Raw genomic sequence first — 19,918 nt, 5'->3', positions numbered from 1 at the left:
CTTTAGCTGAATGGATCCCCCGGCCGCGGCTTTTATTTGCTCAAATTTCTTTATGCTTTGTTTCGTTCTCCGCGGCAATAATTAACAAAATGCGGAGTTTATCAAAAGCGCACCCCTTTCAAATAGCCGTTAAAATGCGATTAGGGCGAAGGACATTTGACTATTACATATTAAAAAACTCGACCATTATAACAAATCCCAAAAGCATAAAATTTCAGAAAAATTACTTCAACTTTCTCGTGTTATGGAGTTTTCGTGGGGAAAAGTTTTCCACCACCGCTAGCTTAATTATCCCATTTTTCTGCCGACAAATTGAACCATAGACATGCAGCTGGCGGTCATTCCCACTGTCCCAACTCATTAAAAAATCCTGACCAATCTCGCCGATGCTAATTAGTAAACTTTGTCACTTCACAATAATTGGCCCAGTTACTTTGCGATCGAAAAAATTACACAGTGTAACTATTGCAAGGTAATTAGGAAAGTTCAGTTGTTGTTAAATCAGACTGCTGACTAATTGGCAAACGAAGTTTACTGCAGCAAGTTTGGGAAATTTAGAGTGTTCTTAGATTTCTGTACAGCTAGGTAGTTGTTTCGCAGATTTTTGCAATTATTGTCATTCAGTCTGTCATTGTCTCGCAGCGAGGGACATCATCTTTCTGGATCATTCGTTCCTTCTGTTCGTTCATAGCTCATTAAATTTCCCATCTCTCCTTTATCAATCTGTGACTATCGATTCTGTGCCGGCTCATAACCCTCGCGTTATACACTAAACCCGATAATCGAGAAAGCCCTGACCTGGCCGACGTAATGATTTTTATTTGATTTTCCGGAAAGAAAAATGGCCTATTAATTTTTGTAGAACATAAAGCACGAATATAAATTCGTAGATTTATATTTTAAAGCGGGAATATGAAATTGAAATGCCCCATTAGAAGCGAGGAACACTGAATTATTCTAATGGACCCTATGCACTCTGTTTAATTGAAAATCAGAGCTTTTTTCATCCATGAAAGAAATAGACTCGCCGTCGAATCCGCGGGGATTAATGACTGTTAATGACAAAAACGGAAATATCGCCAAATCGGTTCTTCACCAGAAAAACGGGCTAATCTTGGCGTTGTTTGGCGTCCTATCCTCTGGATGTGATGCTTTGTTGTGCGCTTGTTTGTCTTTAAGCGCCCTGCGGTGCTTTCGTATAACGCATATGCTTGTTCAGTGAGAGATAATCGCGAAACATGTTTACGCCTCCGGCAATCGATATCTTCATAAGCGCCCCGAATATATGCTACATACGTACACCCAATTTTATAATACAAGTTCATATACTTTGTTTATCTTTTGTGATAGTTCTCGTGTCTTATCCTATCAGAGGTAAGCACCACAGAAATTGCCAAGACCACAAGAAGGATTACAACAAAATTACGAAGCAATTTTAATACTTGATTTCCTTCAAAATATTTATTTACTGTCGGAACGTTGAAAACATTAATTCTTTGAGCTGAAAACTCTCGAAAACTCGGATAAAAATGTAAACAAAATGTCAAGTTGAAAATTCATAAATTCCCTAAATTGTAATTTTTAAACTCCTGATCCGTATTTTCGCTTTAGCGATTTATACGTGGACTAAAAAAAGCTGCTTTAATACCGAGATAGAGCCACGTAAATCGGAGGCAAAAAACTGGGGAATTAATTGTTTCAAACTGGTTCAAATAAATGTCAGGTTGACAATACTGGAGCGACTGTAAAAATAGCAAACTATAAATTGATACAGTTAGGGTAAAAAGTGTGAACAAATTTGATAAAAGTGTCAATATTTTATTTTCATAAACTGGCTCGAATGCATGAGGCGAATTTGATAAAATCGTCCGCTTATTCAATATTTCGGCGATGTTTTAGCACGTATTGGATGGAAAATGGTGCAGAATGTCAGAAGTGGGCAACGTTGGTGAAGTAAAATTTTTAACACAAATTAGAAAAAAATTGAATTACAATTACTTAGTATCCAATTTATTTAATCATTACTCGTAGATCGTTATCTAAAATTATTAAAGCAGGAAAAATTCCAGATTGCACGGCCACTAATGATTTAATGAATCCTTATCTCTAATTTCTATTGCAATTTTTTTGTCTAGAAAGCGTCGAGCGCGACCGAGGCCTGTGTATATTTGCTTAAATTTTTAATTTAAAATAATCAACGTAGCCTGTTATTTTTTTAACTTAATATAGCTGCATCTGGGGCAAATATTTCCTTTTAATATTTTTCCGAGAAGGCAACTTCTTGAAAAAACAAATTATCCTTCTACCGAGATTATTAACAATTTACGATAAGCCACTCCCAGCGATATAAATCTCGTAAAAATTTCGAGTTCTGCATGTGATGCTCGAGATTAGATTTTTCAATATTTCATAGACTTCCGAAATAAAACATCCATTTCAAAGTATAAATTCTAACGACAGGAAAAACACCGGATAATACACATCCTTTTTGTGATTGATCCAATAGCGAAAGCATCAAACATTTTCTCTCTGAAATAATAATAATCTACGTGCAGATGTTCGTTGTCATATCGCAACCGCAAACTCGTATCGACGGTTCCGTCAGTTTTTGAAGTGAGGAAAGGCTTCTGGCCCGACTTGCGATTTAACAGTCGAAAGGTCGAAGATGAAACATATTGACATCAGATGCTCTTGACGTTTTAAAACAGCTTACAGCATAGTTTCCGTTATTTTTATAGCTTGTTCCTTCTTGTTAGTCTCAAGATATATAGCGTTTTCGGAGTAATTTGCTTTGATAAGCAGAATTTTTATAACATACGTAACGAATATTGATTTTGCTTTTATTAAAAATGCGGGACCTAACAGATGCTCTTTATTAAATTTTCGAGTTCAAAGGGAATATCCAGCGACGAGGTGAACCACAAACCGCCATATTGAGGCCTTCTCATAATTATTGCTCCTCGGATCCACTTCATATTTAGTTTCACAAACAACACAAGTACTATTTTTAAAAGCTGGCGTTTGTAACTTTATTAGAACGGATTTTCCGGTATTGTCATTTTATATCGAAAATAAATTACTTACGATAGCCGTTTCAGTAACGATTTATTGTTACTGCTGTAAACTTTTCTTTATTTAGTTAAAAGCAAAAAATGGTATTGTATTGCTTCCATTGTCATGATAACACGTTCGCTTCAATCGTTATAATCGATGATGGAAGTTTAAAATTTCTCTCACAAATAAATTAATATTTTTTGCTACGTTTCAGGATTATCGTTTCAATGCTGCTGACATTTTTCAAAACACGTTTTAAAAGTTTGCGCGAATTAAACAAATGTTTGCGTTTACAATCCGAAAAAAATGGAATCTCTAAAAGTTTGCGTATTTGTTGCTGTTGATTGTTTTTGGAATTTCGAAGTATTAATAAAAGAGTACAAGTGTCGTGATTTTCCTGCGACTTACGTTGTGCAGCCAAGTGAGTTTCCTCCACTGGGGGTTGGCGGTAACTCGACACTCGAAGTAGACGTCGTCGCCTTCCTTGATGTCATCAGCATTAAGCGTGCTCCCCAAATGGAGCGACACTTGCGGGGGGTCTGAAACAATACGCCATTGTCAATCTTGACAGCAAAAACTGCTCCCGGAGATATATAAATCATTGATAGACTGTTGTGTGTTCTGTCTCAGATTCATAAACAATAGACCAAGAAAATGAACAGATTCTAAGGAAAGGCCGGCCCGACCTAGCGTCAACTCCAGGGATTACTACTTCACCCGATGAAAAAGCTCGTTTGCAACTAAGCCATTGTTCGGACTTTGCTACAGGTACAATTATCTTTTAGGCAAATCCAGGAAAAACTAATTTAATCCTGGACAAATCGCTGCACAAGAACTCGCAGAAATCTTGCTTGGACTTTTTCTGCGATTGTGGTACTGAGTTCGCAATACACTCGACTAATTAAAAACCTCCCTCAAAAGTTCACTAATGAAACTTTAGTTATAGCCAAGTCCCAAATGAAAAATTACTATCGACTTACGAGAAAAGTTTTAGTAACAATGAATCAAAGTTTAACTTTGTAAAGAACAAAATAAGATTTAATTTGAACGAACAGGTGATTATTCGGCTGGAAAAACGTAAAACAGCGCCAACGGTTTTTAAAAACTGGAAATTTTAATTAGAACAAAATGTGAACGAAATCGTGCAAGAGTTTATAACCACTTATAGGTAGTAATCAGTTTTTAAAACAACAGGTAGTATATTGTTTTTTTTATTTAGAAGAATGAAAAAAAATTAAAATCTAATATCTTATTACACTTTTGTTTATATATTACTTAAAAAACAAAAATCTAAGCGAAAATAATTAGAAAATGTATATGCAGAGATTATATACTGTTTTTTATTGGTAGGTATACATAGCCCATTGAGTACAGTTAAAGTAAATAAAACGGGTTTCTCACTCTTCTTAAAGTAACAAATAAAAAGCTTGATTTATAAATTCCCGTTCTATTTACGTCCCGCTAACGCTCCCGCACTGTACTCGTATGTTTTTCCAATTTATAAATATTCGTTACATGTAAAAATGTTGTGTTTTGATTGGCTGTATGTATTTAATTTAATTAAAAAAAATTACTTTTACTCGTACATAAGCACAATTTTGTTTATCCAAACGATATTTGGAAGACTTAGAAATTGTATGTCTAACAGGTTTTACGGCACATATTTATTTTAATCACTTCACTTTTATTTAAAAAAAAATTACGTTATCGTTAAAAAAAAATAATATCATTGGCCACCGCTTATCCTGTTTCCGTATCTCTAACGTAAAAGTTGGAGCTTGGCTATCTTTTGCATAAACGGGTGCGTTAGCGGGAACTTAAAGGGATTTTATAAACGCCGTCATATGAAATAGCATGTGAATATCAAAACGAAAATTTATAAATCAGGCTTTACAAGGCATTAACTTTGATCCATTAATGTTTACACTATAAAATTGATATGTTTTTTTAATTGTATACATTGGGTTATGTACCCTAATAAAAAAATTCCTTGTATGTAATGTCGAATTTTTACCTAATGAGAGGCTCTGGAAATAAAGATTGTTGATGCAATTTTCATGATTTATGCAAATTCCAATAAATTTAACGTTAAAAAATTTACATGCAAAAAATATGAACAAAATTAAAACTCATTTTGTGTCTCAGACACACATCCTGTGTGTTAAGATTCAAGGTAAATTCTAATAAGGGAAAGTAATATTTACACGGTTGGGTAATAAAAAATTAAACCAAATCAAAGACAGGTCAGTAATTTGTTAATTACAATCTTTCAAGATCAAAACTAACTTGTGCTCTGTCCCGGCGCATCCACCAGAAAGATATCAAAGTAGATATTTTTTAACAAAATGAGTTTTGAATTCAGCGATAAGATGATTGTTCGACCGGAGGAACGTAAAATAATTAAAAATTTTGCAATCTAAAATTCAAAAAAATTTAGTACTATAGTTAACAGATAAGTAAATCGTGCTATGCGTTTATTCCTGAAGCTCAGCACTCAGTAAGTAATCAACTTGTTAAATATATTTTTTAAACAAACAAATAATATATGTTATAAAAAAAACATAAAATTTAAAATTATTATATTAGGTTAATGATAACCAATTAGTTTGAAACGTGTTCCTTAATCTTTTTCCTACTTTAAATTTAAGTCAATAAATTTTTGTGGTATTTGACTTGTAAGTAATAATCAATTTTTAAAACAACAAGGTAGTTTATTGTTTTTTAACAATTTTGAAGAAAGGTTCTAAAAATAAAGATTGTTGTTGCAATTTTTGTGACTTATGCCGATTTCAATAAATTTATAGAAAAAAACACAAAAATTAAAATTATTACATTAAGGTGAAGATAAACCAATTGGTTGGAAACGTGTTCCTTAACCTTTTTTCTACTTTAAATTTAAGTCAATAAATTCTTGTAGTATTTGACTTGGGCCCACTTTGGACATAATAGATGTTTTCTAATATTCAAGAAAAGTTAATATTAACATAAGTACTAGTACAAAATTAAATAAAATATAAAGAAAAAAAAAAGAAAAAATATTTACCTTAGCAAAAAACTATTTATAGTAAAACTAAAATTGTTTTTTGCCAGCTTCAACACAAAATATCATTTTTCACCTTCTAGGAATACCATAAAAGTACTTTTTACACATGTACGTGAAATATTTGGATAGAAAACGATGTTTCCTAATGAAGCAGCCGTCGAAAAAATCATATGTATAACACTTCACGAAAACTGTTCTTTTCTCCTTTAGATGATTAATTAATCTTAGAGAAGATAAAAATCTGTTCTTTTTTGGTGTACAAATTGCCGTTGTTTTTCACTAAAAAACGTGTAGGATGTTGATGAACAAACAAAAAAAATTAAATTCAAAATTTACTTTTGCCAGTGATACATTAAAAATAAAATAGATTATTATTATAATAATAGATTATTATTATAAAACATAAAAGAAACTATAATAATTATGTGTAAAATTAAAAATTAAAACTGTTTTAGTTTCTGCACTACCATTTTCTAGGCTACTGAGCGATAAGCTAATTGGTAAATTCTAAAAAGATAAAAAAACATTTATATTTAAAAAATAAAAAAATAATTAGTAATGAAACAAATTATTATAAATAACAACAATATATTGCGCGATGTCCCGGCGCATCTACCATTTTTGCAAAATGGTAACAACGTATGGTAATTGGAAATGTAACAAAAAAAGGAATTTAATACAAATTAGAGGCCGCCTATATCTTGATATTTGTATAAAGATAAAAAACATTTATATAAAAAAAAATAAAATAATTAGTGATGAAACAAATTATTATAAATACCAACAATATATTGCGCGGTATCCCGGCGCATCCACCATTTTTGCAATAGTAACAACGTATGGTAATTGAAAATGTAATAAAAAAAGTAATTCAATACGAATTAGAAGCCGCCTATGTATGTGTTGATCTGTGTATAAACGCATCTCGAATCGGAGTGTAGGTGGGAAACAAAGACCTTAACGACTTTGCCGGCAGTAACAATTTCGTCGGCCCAATTTTATTCATACTTTAAAAGTGTACTTACAAACGACGTCAATTTTCCACGATGTTTCGAGAAAGAGGCCTGTGACGTTGGGATTTTCAGCTCTGCATGTTATGGATTTTCCATCGTCCTCGGTCGTCGGAATGAAAGTTAACTCACTTATTGTTACATTCTCTCGCGTTTCTTGCTGAAAATAAATGAGAAATTATAGACCAATTAATTTAAATTTTAAAGTAGGCTATATTATTTGAATATTCTTCGCAACGGTACGAAATGAAAAGTTTACTTTTACACAGGGATTTCGCTAAGAGTCGGGATATTAAAATAAGAAGTTATGATGAACAGCCAACGGAAAACTAAAGTTTGTTTGGACGTACGGCGAAATTTACGATCGACCGAAATCGAAATGAACGCTCCAACTTATGAAATAACACTCTTCATCGGCCGTATATCAGACTCCACATTTACAACTCGGATCAATTAAACTTTTCAAGACGCGGAGATTTTTATTGGAGAGTGTGACCGCGACAGAGCGAGCTCTTCAAATTGCGTAATTGCTCCGCAGCTCGCGCCTGACGTCATCACAACAATTATGCCCGACTTTGTTCTTTCCCTTCTTTGTTCGCACTCAAAATTGTAATTATTATTAAATTTATTGGAGGCAATTATTGACACGGGTCTAATATTAGGGCACGCTGAATCCCCGTTTAATAAAGTTCTACGCAGCCATTTTCGGATAATGTCCCTCCTGAAAGCTTTCAAATTAAGTTTGACCCAAAATCCAGATTTTCACAAAGAATTAAACGAAATGTTAGAAGAAATTTACAAAAATAATTTCGTGAAAACTGTACACAATGTAGCAAATTTGGTTTTGCCAAATAAAAGTTTTACATGATTCACAAGATAATAACGCGACGTAATAAAGACCGGCTAATAATTTAGCTGATAACGGCTTTTATGGATATGCTGCATATTTTGTGATGCAGATTAACAAAACCAAACTGTAATAATAGTCTAGACGTTGTAATTAGTTTTAATAAATAATGGCCAAAATGAGCACTTTCACAGCTTCAGTCCTTTGTGTCTTTGCGCTATTACAAAACTCTAACCAAACTAGTTTACTTTCCAGATGTTTTTCTAATAACAAACATTACGCTTAATTTCGGTGTAGAGTTGTTATAAAAATGAGAGAATATGCGTGCAAAATTAGGGATTGGTGTAATTTGGCGGCAAAAAGGTTGGTATGAAAAAAAAAATGGAATGCAATTAGTCCGGAGGACAATCTTGACTTCCGAGCAATTGCAGCTCGACAAAGAAGGGCAAATACTGCAACCATTTAAAACTAATTGGTTTTATTCCGACCTTATCAACAAATAGATCTTTAAAAACAGACGCGGAGGATGTTGAATGTGTCGCAACAAAAGCTCTCTGAACGAAATAAACGTTGACATTTAAATGTTGGCTCACTCGTGCCGACATTAGAGTTTTGCCGAAGCAGTATTTCATAATAATTGTTTCAAAGGCTTGATTTATGCGCACACAACTCAAATTTAATTAAAAACACAAAAGGCCCATCCAGATATGTATGTAAAATGAATTTCGCAGTTCCCTTAAAAAAATGACGCCGATTATGTTACGTTGACAGCTCCGGAGGGAGAATTTTTTGCCAGCACTCAATATTTTGTAGCGAAATGCACAATTTGTACAAAGTATTCCGCATTAAATGATAAAAGAATCGGATATTGTTCAATGGCCCGTCAGCTGTAACGAAACTTGGCAGCAAAGCGATCAGAACATTGGCGTTTGCGTTAAAAAAGTTATTTCTCGGCTCGCTAAACTCCCAATGTAAAAATTTTTCTTTAGCAAGATCCTTTTTTAATAAAGATACAAATGAGATCAGATATTAAATGACGCTTTTTGTATGCAAATCAAGACGGTTAATACAGCGGAACGGTTCAATTCGAACGAACTGCATTAAAGGTAGTTAAATAGCTCTCGGGATATACCTAGGATTATTGTAACGCGCCAGACTGCCTCGCTGCAGCAGATTATAACTACTGTGCTTTGATATTTCCAAATCAATAGAAAATTATTATTCACCTGCTTTAGCGGTTTAAAAAAAGACGGGAAGAGCTACACAAAACGTTCAAAAACTGTCCGCAAGAGCTCGCTTTGATCTTGGCATTGCAAAATGGCTTTGATCTGGTCTTGCAATCCACATTCGAATAAATTAAACATTAATTTTTTGCATATTGCTAGCGTCGCTGTTCCGGGAACCCTTTGAACAAAAGATGAAAGAAGAACAGACACGAAACTATCTTGCGGTAGAAAAGAAAAACCCTAGTTAATTAAAATTTATTTTTAGTTGCCATTAATTATCCAGTGTTTACCGGCAATACAAAACCTAAAATTGAAATACATTCATTTTCAATTTGAAACACCCCGACCAACACAGAAACCTTGTTAGTTTTTCCAATTAATTCTCTTTCACAAGAAAGAGATTGCTATCTATAGACACAATGAATGACCCGCAACATAAATCAACTTAAGGAACGATGAAATAATTCCTTTTGTACAAGCGGCGTTTAATAATAAATTACGCAAAGCAAGGCTAAAAAAATGCATATTTAACAGCGCGGATCTGCTTGGACAAATATTAGCCGAAGTTCTTTGAGACCAGGGAAAAAATTAATCTGGCCTAGGCTGAAATTGGCACGGCGTGTGATAAGTCGTGTGATAAAAAAACACAGCTAACTGGAAATCAGTGGTCTCAGCAAACTGTTTGTAACGAAAAATACATTTAAATTAAAAAGAATTTTTAAAAGAACCTTTTCGTACCTAATTACTATTGTGTTTACTTCAGTTATTTCATTCTCTCTATTACTAATTTTAAGCAAATGTTGTAAAATTTACTTCTGGCTAACGATGTTTTAAATCGGTCGAATTTTTTTTAACATTCAAATGTGCAACATGTGTTGTTAACTTACTTTAATTTATATTTTCCTGCAATATTTTTTTGTGGAAAATCACACCCCTGTAGCATTAAATTTTAATTCCACTTTATTACTACTTAGTTTACTTTTATTTATATCTTTTTTGTCTATTTTAGGATAAAGAACAGGGGATGTGTATCGGCCAATTTGGCATTGCACACGCACCTGATCTTCGGCTTTTGTATAAAAAAGTGATTATCATGTTAAAAACTAATAATCACACAAAAATCAGGGTTTTCTATCAAATACTTTAATTTTTTCTCTATGAATGTGATTTTTTTTAGTATTTTTTTGCAGTTCCTTATAACAATTACTTATTAATTAAAATTATTACTTTTTATTAATTTGCGATGCTTAATTGTTGTTTTGTGTGATTACCTACAGTGGAACTCGGTTTTAACGAACACCCGAGAGACTTCGGAATTTGTTCGTTGTAACCGATCGTTCGTTCTAATCGCACGAAAGTGCTCGTGTGTTCGTTATAACCGAGTCGTAAACCGCTATTTTAAATAAATATTAGACATTAAAAACAAGCATTTGTTGTAAGCTTGTAAGCAAGATTTGTTTGTTCGTTAAAACCGAACCAATTTAAAACAGGACTATCAATTTTGTTCATTACATTAGAGCGTTCGTTTAAAGGTGAGTTCGTTATAACCGAGTTTCACTGTATTTATTTTTGCGATACAGTAAAATACAGATATTTTTAGAAGATCCACCTTGCATACAGAGTGATTCAAGAATCGCTGACCATATTTTGGATACTGTTAGCTGACATTAAACTGAATTAAAAATTCCTACAATAAAAAAATGTTTGAGCCTTTTTTGACGAGATATAGCTCTCTGAAGTTAAAATTTTATGTTAAGTATTCATCTTTTCAGATTATTTTTCTTTTAATTTAGTTAGCGGAAATAGCAGACCCTACAACATTAAACAAAAAAATTACCATTATTGTATTGAACATTGAACATTTAAGGTGTATAAAACCTTTACCAAACTAGCAAATTTAACAATAAATTAATCTGACATCATTTTTATGTTTAGCTGAACTTCTTTTATCTTCATGCGAAAGATGGTCCGACACACGAAGCACTCTATATTTATGCACCCTTATGTGCACTTCTTTGTTCTCTATTTACTTTTTTATTTGAACATTATAATAATGTCTTCTATTGTTATTATCATTAAATGTGTTATTATTACCTTTGTCTTGCGCAAGGGGCGTTTGCCTTTATACCAGGTGATGATCGCCGGCGGCCGAGACCCTGCAGACTCGCAGGTGACTTCATAGCGCTTGTCGGCCACAAGAGGGCTAACCGTTTTCAAGATACGGACCGTCAGAGGCTTGACTGGAATCGAAACAAAACCGATGAGACTCTCTGACGAACAGATGGTTTTTTATTCCGGCATTAATCCGGATTTATCGGTCTCTCGACATGACAAATCACAATAATTTTTCTCCGAGCCGAAAGGGGGCAGAAATCGATTCGACTTAATTGAATTTTTATTCTTTTAATTAGTCGAGATCTCAAATATCACTCACGTAGCAAATCCAGCACGACTGAGGCCACTTTGGGCTCGGTGAGAACCGTGTTGACAGCCTGACACGTGAAGATAGCGTCCAAATCCTTCCTCGAAATTGAAGTCTTCACCAGCCGGTTCTCAATGACATCCCCTGCGTTGTGCTCCGACTGCTCGTCGACCATTTCCGCGTTTATCAACCAACGAACCGTGGGCTGGGGGTGCCCCCCGACTGTCCTACAAGTCAGAGTTATGTCATCGCCCTCTTCGTGTGGTCCCACAGTGCCGTTCAGCTGACGGCCCCACTTGTCCAGGATTGTGGGCTGCTCCGGCGGAACTGCAATAAGAAAGAAACGTTCAATTAATTTCGGTGAGGAGACGCTAATTGAAAGAATCTGGAAAAACGTGACGAGAGATATTTTTCTGGTGGGATTTAATAAGAGAGACGTTAATAAACAGACTCCATATAGGTATCATCGACAAATAAGCTATAGATGTGTTGCTGCTATAAAAAGGCAAGAATTTGGGGGATAAGACTGCAAGAACGGACGCAATTTGTTAAAGAGGAGTGCAACACATTCCGGTTAAATTAAATTTACTTTGGTTAGAGTAGTTTAAATCAGAGGAATGCAATGCTTTCACTCCAATTCTTTTACAACTGCAGGCTACGTGAGCTCTATGTCTTTACAAAAAATAAAAAAGCAAAAACTTTTAAAATACGGGTATGGCTAAAAAAGCATTTTAAGTAGGGCGTAAGTTACAAATATTTTTTATCTTAATGGTGCAGTTTTTTAGGTACATTATTGGTATTTGGTGAGAGAAATTAAATATCTCTCACAAGAGGGATAAAGCTGTTATTTCTACTCACAAGTAGTAGAAGTAGAAATCTTATAGTAGGTGTAGTTTTTATGTACGTTTTACCATCGTTTTCGGTGAAAAAAATCAAATTTCTCTCACAAGAGAGATAAAGCTAAATTTGACAATAAATCTGATAGCATTGTCTCTCTTGTGAGAAAAACTTGATTTCTCTCCCCGAAAACAATGGTATAAGATAAAATAAGATAAGATAAAATGTTGTACATCACACGTGATCGAAATGCCATTATAAAGCTCGTGAGAGGTGTCCCATTCAAGCGCAAGCGCACTCGTGGGTCAAAATTCTCACTCGCATATAATGATGCATTTCTATCACTTATAATATAATATACTATTGTTCTTCGACAAAATTTCCGGTTTTTCTCCTGCACAGGACAGTTTTAAGAACTGTTTAGTATTTCTCAATACGAAACGTCAGATTATTTTTAACAAATTAAAAAAAAAATTTAAGCCGTGTTGAGTCTAATTCGAAGAATAAAATTTTGTATTCAACTCCTTTTCATGTAAATCAGTTCACTTATTTCAACTTGTTTTCACTCGTGGTTTGATAATACACTTGTGAGATAAAACGTCTGATTTACACTCAAACTCTTTTAATAAATAATTATTTTTAAGCAATATTCTTTTTAAAAGGTAAATTAAACATACTTTGAAATCTTAGAGGACGTCCGTCTTTTGCAAAAACAGCGATTTTGTTAGTACAAAAGTCATTTTTTCGACATTATTGTACGTGTTTTAATATCATTCATCAGCTTGTCCATCTCACCCAACATTAACGTTCACTTTGACTTGCACATCGCAAACCATTTATAGTGTAATAATAATCCCCTCTGTTTTTACAAAAAGTAATTGATGCTTGCAAGTATTTTTGGAAGTTAAGACTAATTTAATTTTTGTGCTTTAACGCCGAGCAGAAGCACAGAAGACGCAAGAACCGTTTAAATTCTCACCCTTCACTTAATTAATATCTTAAACCGGTCATTTATCTTCTTAATTAATGATTCCTAAATTAATATCCAATTACGCGAAACGCCCCTTACAAAAACCTAAAATTTTTAAACCGAGAAGATGTTTTTTTCTAATTGGAATAAATCCTTCGATTCTTAAACGGGGACATGTGGCGTATCAAGACCTATATTTATGGCGAATTACGTTTTACGTAATTAATCACGTCAAGAGCATTTTAAATAATGTCAGAGAGAAATGATTCGGAATCATATTTTCATTTTTCCGAACTCGGCCGTCCATCTTTCTCAGGCAACGTTGAGCCATTTCGGTGTGTAATTCTGATAAATAGCCTCAGATTAAATATAAACATTGTGTTTTGTATTGTGCAACCTCGGCATCAGCTCTTATCGTTCCGTTTCTTTCACCTCTTTTGTACCGAACTTCGGCGACTATTTATAAATTGGAGGCTCCATTCCCGACAGCTTTAAATATTAAATTATGGGGATTAGGGCTCAATTTATTTGGATTTCAAGTCGGCAATAGCGTTGCGTGAAATATTGGACCACTTCAAGTTTTATGAATATTTCATTATTTTAATAAAAATTTTGTTCCGCCAATTATACACTACTCGAGGCGAAGGCCAAAAAGCGGAAAAATAAATGTGCATAAAACAAAGTTACCAAAGATCTTCGCCCGTAAATGAATTTAAAGCGGGTTAAGGGTGATTTCTCTTCGAGCGCATTTAGAACGTCCATCTGGAGCGACTACACGGCTCCATTCAAATAGATAGATGGATGATACAAGCACCTAATGTTAGATGCAGTTGTGCAATGCGAGGTAATATACGTCGACCCTAAATAAGATAAATAACTAAGTTCCATCTTGGCTGATATGAGCGATGTGACGCAAGCACAGCTATTATATTAAATTAAATTTGTTGTGTTGTTGTGGACTAATAACATAAAGGATCGATTTTAATTAATAATACATACAAAACATGTTAATTTTATCATCACTCTTTGAAATAGAGCGAATTTAATTAGTGGTTAGTCGTGTTTAGTTTTGGAAAAACTGCTGTTTAATAATATTGCAGTGTTGAACCGTGCACCAATGTGGCCTTGCTATACAACTAGGGAAAATTATTAAAGCACTTAATCAATAATCCGGACAGCTAGTGGCGGTTTTAATTAAACTCGCCGACAATAAGGAAAGCGAAAAAATCGCTCATTATGAACGCTCCCGACTTGTGTATTTTGCGGTGTTTGTGCCCGGATTCGGGTGTCTAAAATGTGTAGTGGCGCAAACTTGTGTGTGCTTGAGTGAGAATGAAGAATGACTGCGGAAGTCGGCCAGGTCCACGTTATCTTGTAAAGGAGATTTGCATGCGAGCTTAAACATGATTTAAGTGGTGGTTTTCTCGCACTGAACGAGACTTTTCCGAAGCAGGACGAAAAACACTCGTTTATTAACTCAATCACATCCTGCCATAAACATACTCATATCAAATGGGATAAAATATTTCCACATGTCAACTGTTCAAGGAATATTTGTCTTGCCGGAATTTATACGCTCGAACGGGTTTTTGCAAAATATAAAACGACGTTTGGGTTTTATGTTCAGATTTAGATGACGTCTGTTTGATAACGACGTTTGCATTAAACAGAGAAAGTAAAATATTTAGCAACGTGTTTTTTCAAAATATTTACAGATTTATACCAGCGCATCCACCAAAATTGCATAGCGTATTTACAAGCTTTACGTTTAAAGTTTTTAAAGGATACGTTAACTTTAAAGTTGCTTAACTATAATGTGATGCTTTAGAAATATTAATCGGAAGAAACAACAGTTTGGAACTAATTTCAAGATACAGCCCGTTTTAGACACTCTTAAATAAATTACAAAGTTATAAACATAAGCTTTAACGTTGCTAGAGCCAAATATGTATCCGAAATTACTAAAACTTTCATTTTAATCGCCTTGTTATTATTAATGTGAAAATATGCGTCGCGGTCGTTTCCTGTCGCACCTCCGAGGCGTGGTGTTAATTTTTTCGTCTGGTGTAAATTTAAATGCGAAAATAAACTTAACGACTTTCTCCTAAATAATTTATATGGTTAAAGTTGGGTGGTGGCTTGAATCTCCCTAATATTATTTCAGGCGTCAGCTGGTATTATGTCGCTAAATGTGGCGTATTATGTTTATAATAAACATCGCCAAGTTATCCTCAAAGAAGTACAAATCCTGGAATTCCGCCCTCGAGGCAGAGCACAAGTCTCGTTAGTTATTTTTAAACGGTGCAAAGATGCCGCAGTCTGGTTTAATTCAGGAGGGATTTGCTTCGATAGTAAACAGGAAATATGGCGGAAGTTTAATACCAAGTTTTAATTTTATAGAAAATTAACCTGCAAAGAAGCAGCGCGATAAGGATTATTGCGGCATGTCTCCGGAGGATTTGGGAGCATGTCGAAGCGACGAAATTTAATAACATTTTTATTCATGGAGCTAAGAGTGAAGCCCGAGTTGTAAAAATCGACAATGCAGACCTTCACGCAATACATATAAATACGGGTCCTATAAGAAAATTATTCCGTTTGGTGAATAAAAACAGAATTGGAAAAATGGAAGTGGCGGTTTGGAGAAGGACGCACCGGGAGATGGACCCGCATGCTGCTGGAGACGATTTCGTAGGCGAGTCACAGCGCTATTTGGATACGACCACATTACATATGAAGTGGCAATAGCCACGTCCTCCTCCAATATGTAAGGAAGGTGAAGGACGACGCAGGAATGGGAATGAGAGCCGATCAATGACCAACTCGGACAGGGCAAGGGTTAACCCCGAAAACGTTGAGCTTGACGGCTCGGTGATAAATTGCTCTCTTAACTAGGATTATTTTCATAACTAATATAATCCCAGCCGGCATTACATAAATAACTCTCGATTGCCGAATAATTAATCACAATATCATCTCCGGCTCGCAATAAATTAAAACAAACCTGAAATGTCTCTTAACAAGAGTGTACAAGTCTAAAGACAGATGACATAAAGTAGTGTTTATAGAAGAGGTCAGCACGAACATGAAAACGTAGAAACCATCCTAACTTCTTCCACTCTTGCTACTGCTTATGAACTTGCATGCAGTTCATGATCTAGTCTTTGTTTGCCATTTTTTATTGGCTTCTCTTCACATTTTACACTATTACTGTAATGGTGGGTTTCAGTTTCACAAAAAAACAAATATATATCAATTGTGTAAATCGATGAAACGAGAAACAGATATAACAGCAAATTGCAACGAAAATACATAAAACAAGCTTAAAGTTATTAGCGTTAGGCACGCAAAGATGCACCATTCCTGTTATTGTAAATGTTTAACCCCCCATATTGATTACCTGCTACACCAGAACGAGTTTAGTCGTACATTAATCAAAAAGAAAATTTATTTTTAGAAAAAAATTAAATATGAATTGTTCATCTTGTATTGTTAGCTGAGAGGAAAGTAAAAAAATTAATGTTAAAACAATAACCTTTCTTAATAATATGTAGATTTTTATTATCTATAAGATATGGTTTTACTTTGTTTGAACTGAACTTCAATCACAGCATTGTCTAATTATCTCCAGTTGAACCGAGCCTAGGTTTGTTATATCAAGACTTAAAATTTAATTAATGCAATGCAATCGTCAAATTCCGAGATTAATATCCAATTTCATGGCCGGCTTAAGCAAATTTGCCGTTAAGACGTAATAAAAATCGTTATGTACGCTTGAAGCGGTGAAGTACCATCGATGGATTTCCCTCGATGAGATTTATCAGCGAGTTGCATCCTTAGAATCGGAAATTGATATCTGTGCAATGGATATTTCAATGCGACTTTGTAACAGCCGAGATTGAATCAAAGCAATAAAATTCTCGATCGAAAAAAGCAAGCGATATCCTCGGAATACGACTTTTATTAATTTGTAAACCAGGTTTCGTTCGGTGAAACTCCCGCTATAAATCTATTGATTTATTAACATTCCTTGGGACTCATAAATATTTTATGAAGACGGTGCAAGACAAATTACGCCCTGCATCGGGATGCAGATTTTTCACTCGCAAAAATTAATCCAAACTGGCCTTTAAAAGCTACATTCTCGGTTTTGAACCCTGAATAGGTTATAAATGGAGTGAACTTATCTGTCAGAAAATTGGATTCGATACGCTGATTATTTGAAGAGGAGATGGAAAGGATTTTGAAGCAAGACCTCAAATCCGTTAAAGCTGAAGCCGGAGGATCATATAATGAACTCTTTATTGATTTCCTTGTAATCCTCGGGCAGATGGGTATTCCCATTATTCTAGTTGCGGAAATTCTATTAAATATAATATGTATTACTCTTTTTAAACTCGATTCAAGACCGTGTTTGCATCCAGGTCATTAATCAGCTGACCCATTAACTTCGTTATCCTGAAGACTTGCTCCTGCGGTTAGAAGGGTCAAACTGTCGACTGGGACACCATCTGGTCTAGCACAGCTTTAAGCTCGACGTAATTAAACATATCTGTCAGATATTAAAACAGTCCATGGACGAGTAATTTGACAAGAGAGTCGATTATTTCATTTTAGTGAAGATTACTTTGACAAAACTAAGCCCGTTTTTGGAATGTTGCAGATTTTCAGGCCGAAATGGGCCAAGTTTGTTGCGCCAACGACCTAATTAGTTTTTATAGTTTCAAGTAGAGCAATAATGAGAATTGCTGTGCGTGTAATTTTCACTGAATGTAGCAAATCGTCAACGAGCTAACACTTTGCCAAGCAAACACCGACGTAACACTGATGTGGGATCGGGCCGGAAAAGGGTGGGCACAAAAGGGTTACTTTTTCTGCTTTCTGACCACACATATCAATTAACTTTGATTTAATTAAAATAAAGCTGTTTTTAATGACGCAACGGATCCTTGCCTCTCTTGGTCTACAGCAATTTAATTAATTTTATTATTTTTTAAAATGTGCCATTAGAAAGTTTATAGTTACCGTAAAAGTATTAACAAACTCGTTACGATAACAAGATAATTAAACTTTATTTTAGTTTGAATACCAGTTAACTACCACAGCGTGGTCTAAACCACGTGGCATATTAACTTTTTCACTCCCTATACTCGTTCGTCAACTTTTCACTGCCATTAACATAAAACAGAATCAACTTCACTTATTCGTAGTTATATTATTTTCTAAGCTTCGCGAGTTTTGGGTGGAGTAAGTCATAAAACGAAACACGAGTTTCCCTTGAAAATGGTATTCGCTTGTATGACGTCATAAAAGTAAATTTCCAAATTTTCGTGTATAATAGCCACATTTTACTTCATATTTACGAGATTAACCGAAATTAGTTTTTATAGTACCACAAACGGTGGCGAAAACTGGTAAGTGGGCAATTTGCCTAAAATGTTCGGAACATGGACCCTCACAACATTAACACATCAAACCTCCTCTTAAAATATGCTTCTAGCAAAGGAAAAAATATTCAAATTATTGGAAAACCGGATCAACAAAGTTCCACGGCTTTTAAGAATCTCCAGAGGCGAGCTATATTGAGTAAGTCATCGTGACATTATGTGTCCCACTATGCTACTTTACACGTTGGCTTCTGGGAAAGATATTAAGGCGATTTTCGCCGTGAATTGTGGAGATGTTTGCCGGGAAAGGGTCAAGAAACACCATTTATAATTTAAAAAATGTTGATAGTTTTGTGACATTGTATTTCCAGCGTATTCAGCACTTCACTGAATTAATGCCGAGTCCTAAGTCTTTCAGCTGGAGCGTCTGAACAAGGCGTGGGTTGTTGGCCCGATAATAACAATAATTACTCAAGATGATAAAGGGCGCAGGTGTGCACTCTTCCCCACCGCAGCCCAATTTAGGGCCCATATCAATCAAGATAATGTATATGAAGAAGTTCAACACTTACCAATAACGGTGAGATTATATCGGAAGCTGCGGGTCTGAGCATTGCGGAAGTCCACTCTGCACCGGTAGACGCCTTCGTCGTGACGCCGGATGTCGTCAATGACGAGCTGTGCTGGCTCAGACACCGTCCGGAAGTAGGCTCTAGAGCCGAACAGATCCGGTGCGGACCAATGACTCGCTCTGGACAGAGGCTTGCCACGAACGTCGAAGCTGGAACAGCGACGCAATTAGATACGCTCCGATTGGTAATTGGAAGATGGGTTTTTGCTTGGTATGGACGAGGTAACTAAGTTTGCGACCGCAATGGACGCTATGGAGGATGAAGGACTGTTACGAGGGGCGACAGTTCATCTGTCACCAGTCAGCAGCTGTCGGTGGGCTTGATTCACACAACATCGGATGAGTTAAGGTTATTACGATGGTAATAATGTTGCAAGGGTAAAGAGACATGTTGTAGACAAGAGGAACAGAAGGGGAGGTGACAAAAGCTATTGTTTGGGACTGCTTTAACTGTTATTACACAATCAAAACTTTTCTTATTAGTGACTGCA

The 19,918-nt window shown here is 35.1% G+C and overlaps 1 protein-coding gene across 3 annotated transcripts in view; it reads right to left on the bottom strand.

Moving 5' to 3' along the window:
• side-II (sidestep II) overlaps positions 1 to 19,918 on the bottom strand; it is a 142,605-nt gene that overhangs the window by 21,083 nt on the left and 101,604 nt on the right. For all 3 annotated transcript variants that reach the window (XR_010333309.1, XM_015982027.2, XM_064355350.1), the window contains exons 4-8: positions 19,369 to 19,577; positions 11,615 to 11,929; positions 11,275 to 11,420; positions 7,123 to 7,267; positions 3,463 to 3,593 (exon numbers count right to left, since the gene is read on the bottom strand). Coding sequence is in view for 2 of the 3 variants with exons in the window: in XM_015982027.2 (XP_015837513.1) it covers positions 3,463 to 3,593; positions 7,123 to 7,267; positions 11,275 to 11,420; positions 11,615 to 11,929; positions 19,369 to 19,577 (946 nt within the window). In the remaining variant the exon portion in view is untranslated. The remainder of the gene's footprint in view (positions 1 to 3,462; positions 3,594 to 7,122; positions 7,268 to 11,274; positions 11,421 to 11,614; positions 11,930 to 19,368; positions 19,578 to 19,918) is intronic.

The sequence above is a fragment of the Tribolium castaneum genome, chromosome 3 (assembly GCF_031307605.1).
Source record: "Tribolium castaneum strain GA2 chromosome 3, icTriCast1.1, whole genome shotgun sequence".
Taxonomy (NCBI): domain Eukaryota; kingdom Metazoa; phylum Arthropoda; class Insecta; order Coleoptera; family Tenebrionidae; genus Tribolium; species Tribolium castaneum.
The sequence above is the reverse complement of the archived record's forward strand: the minus strand, read 5'-3'. Positions and strand labels throughout refer to the sequence as shown.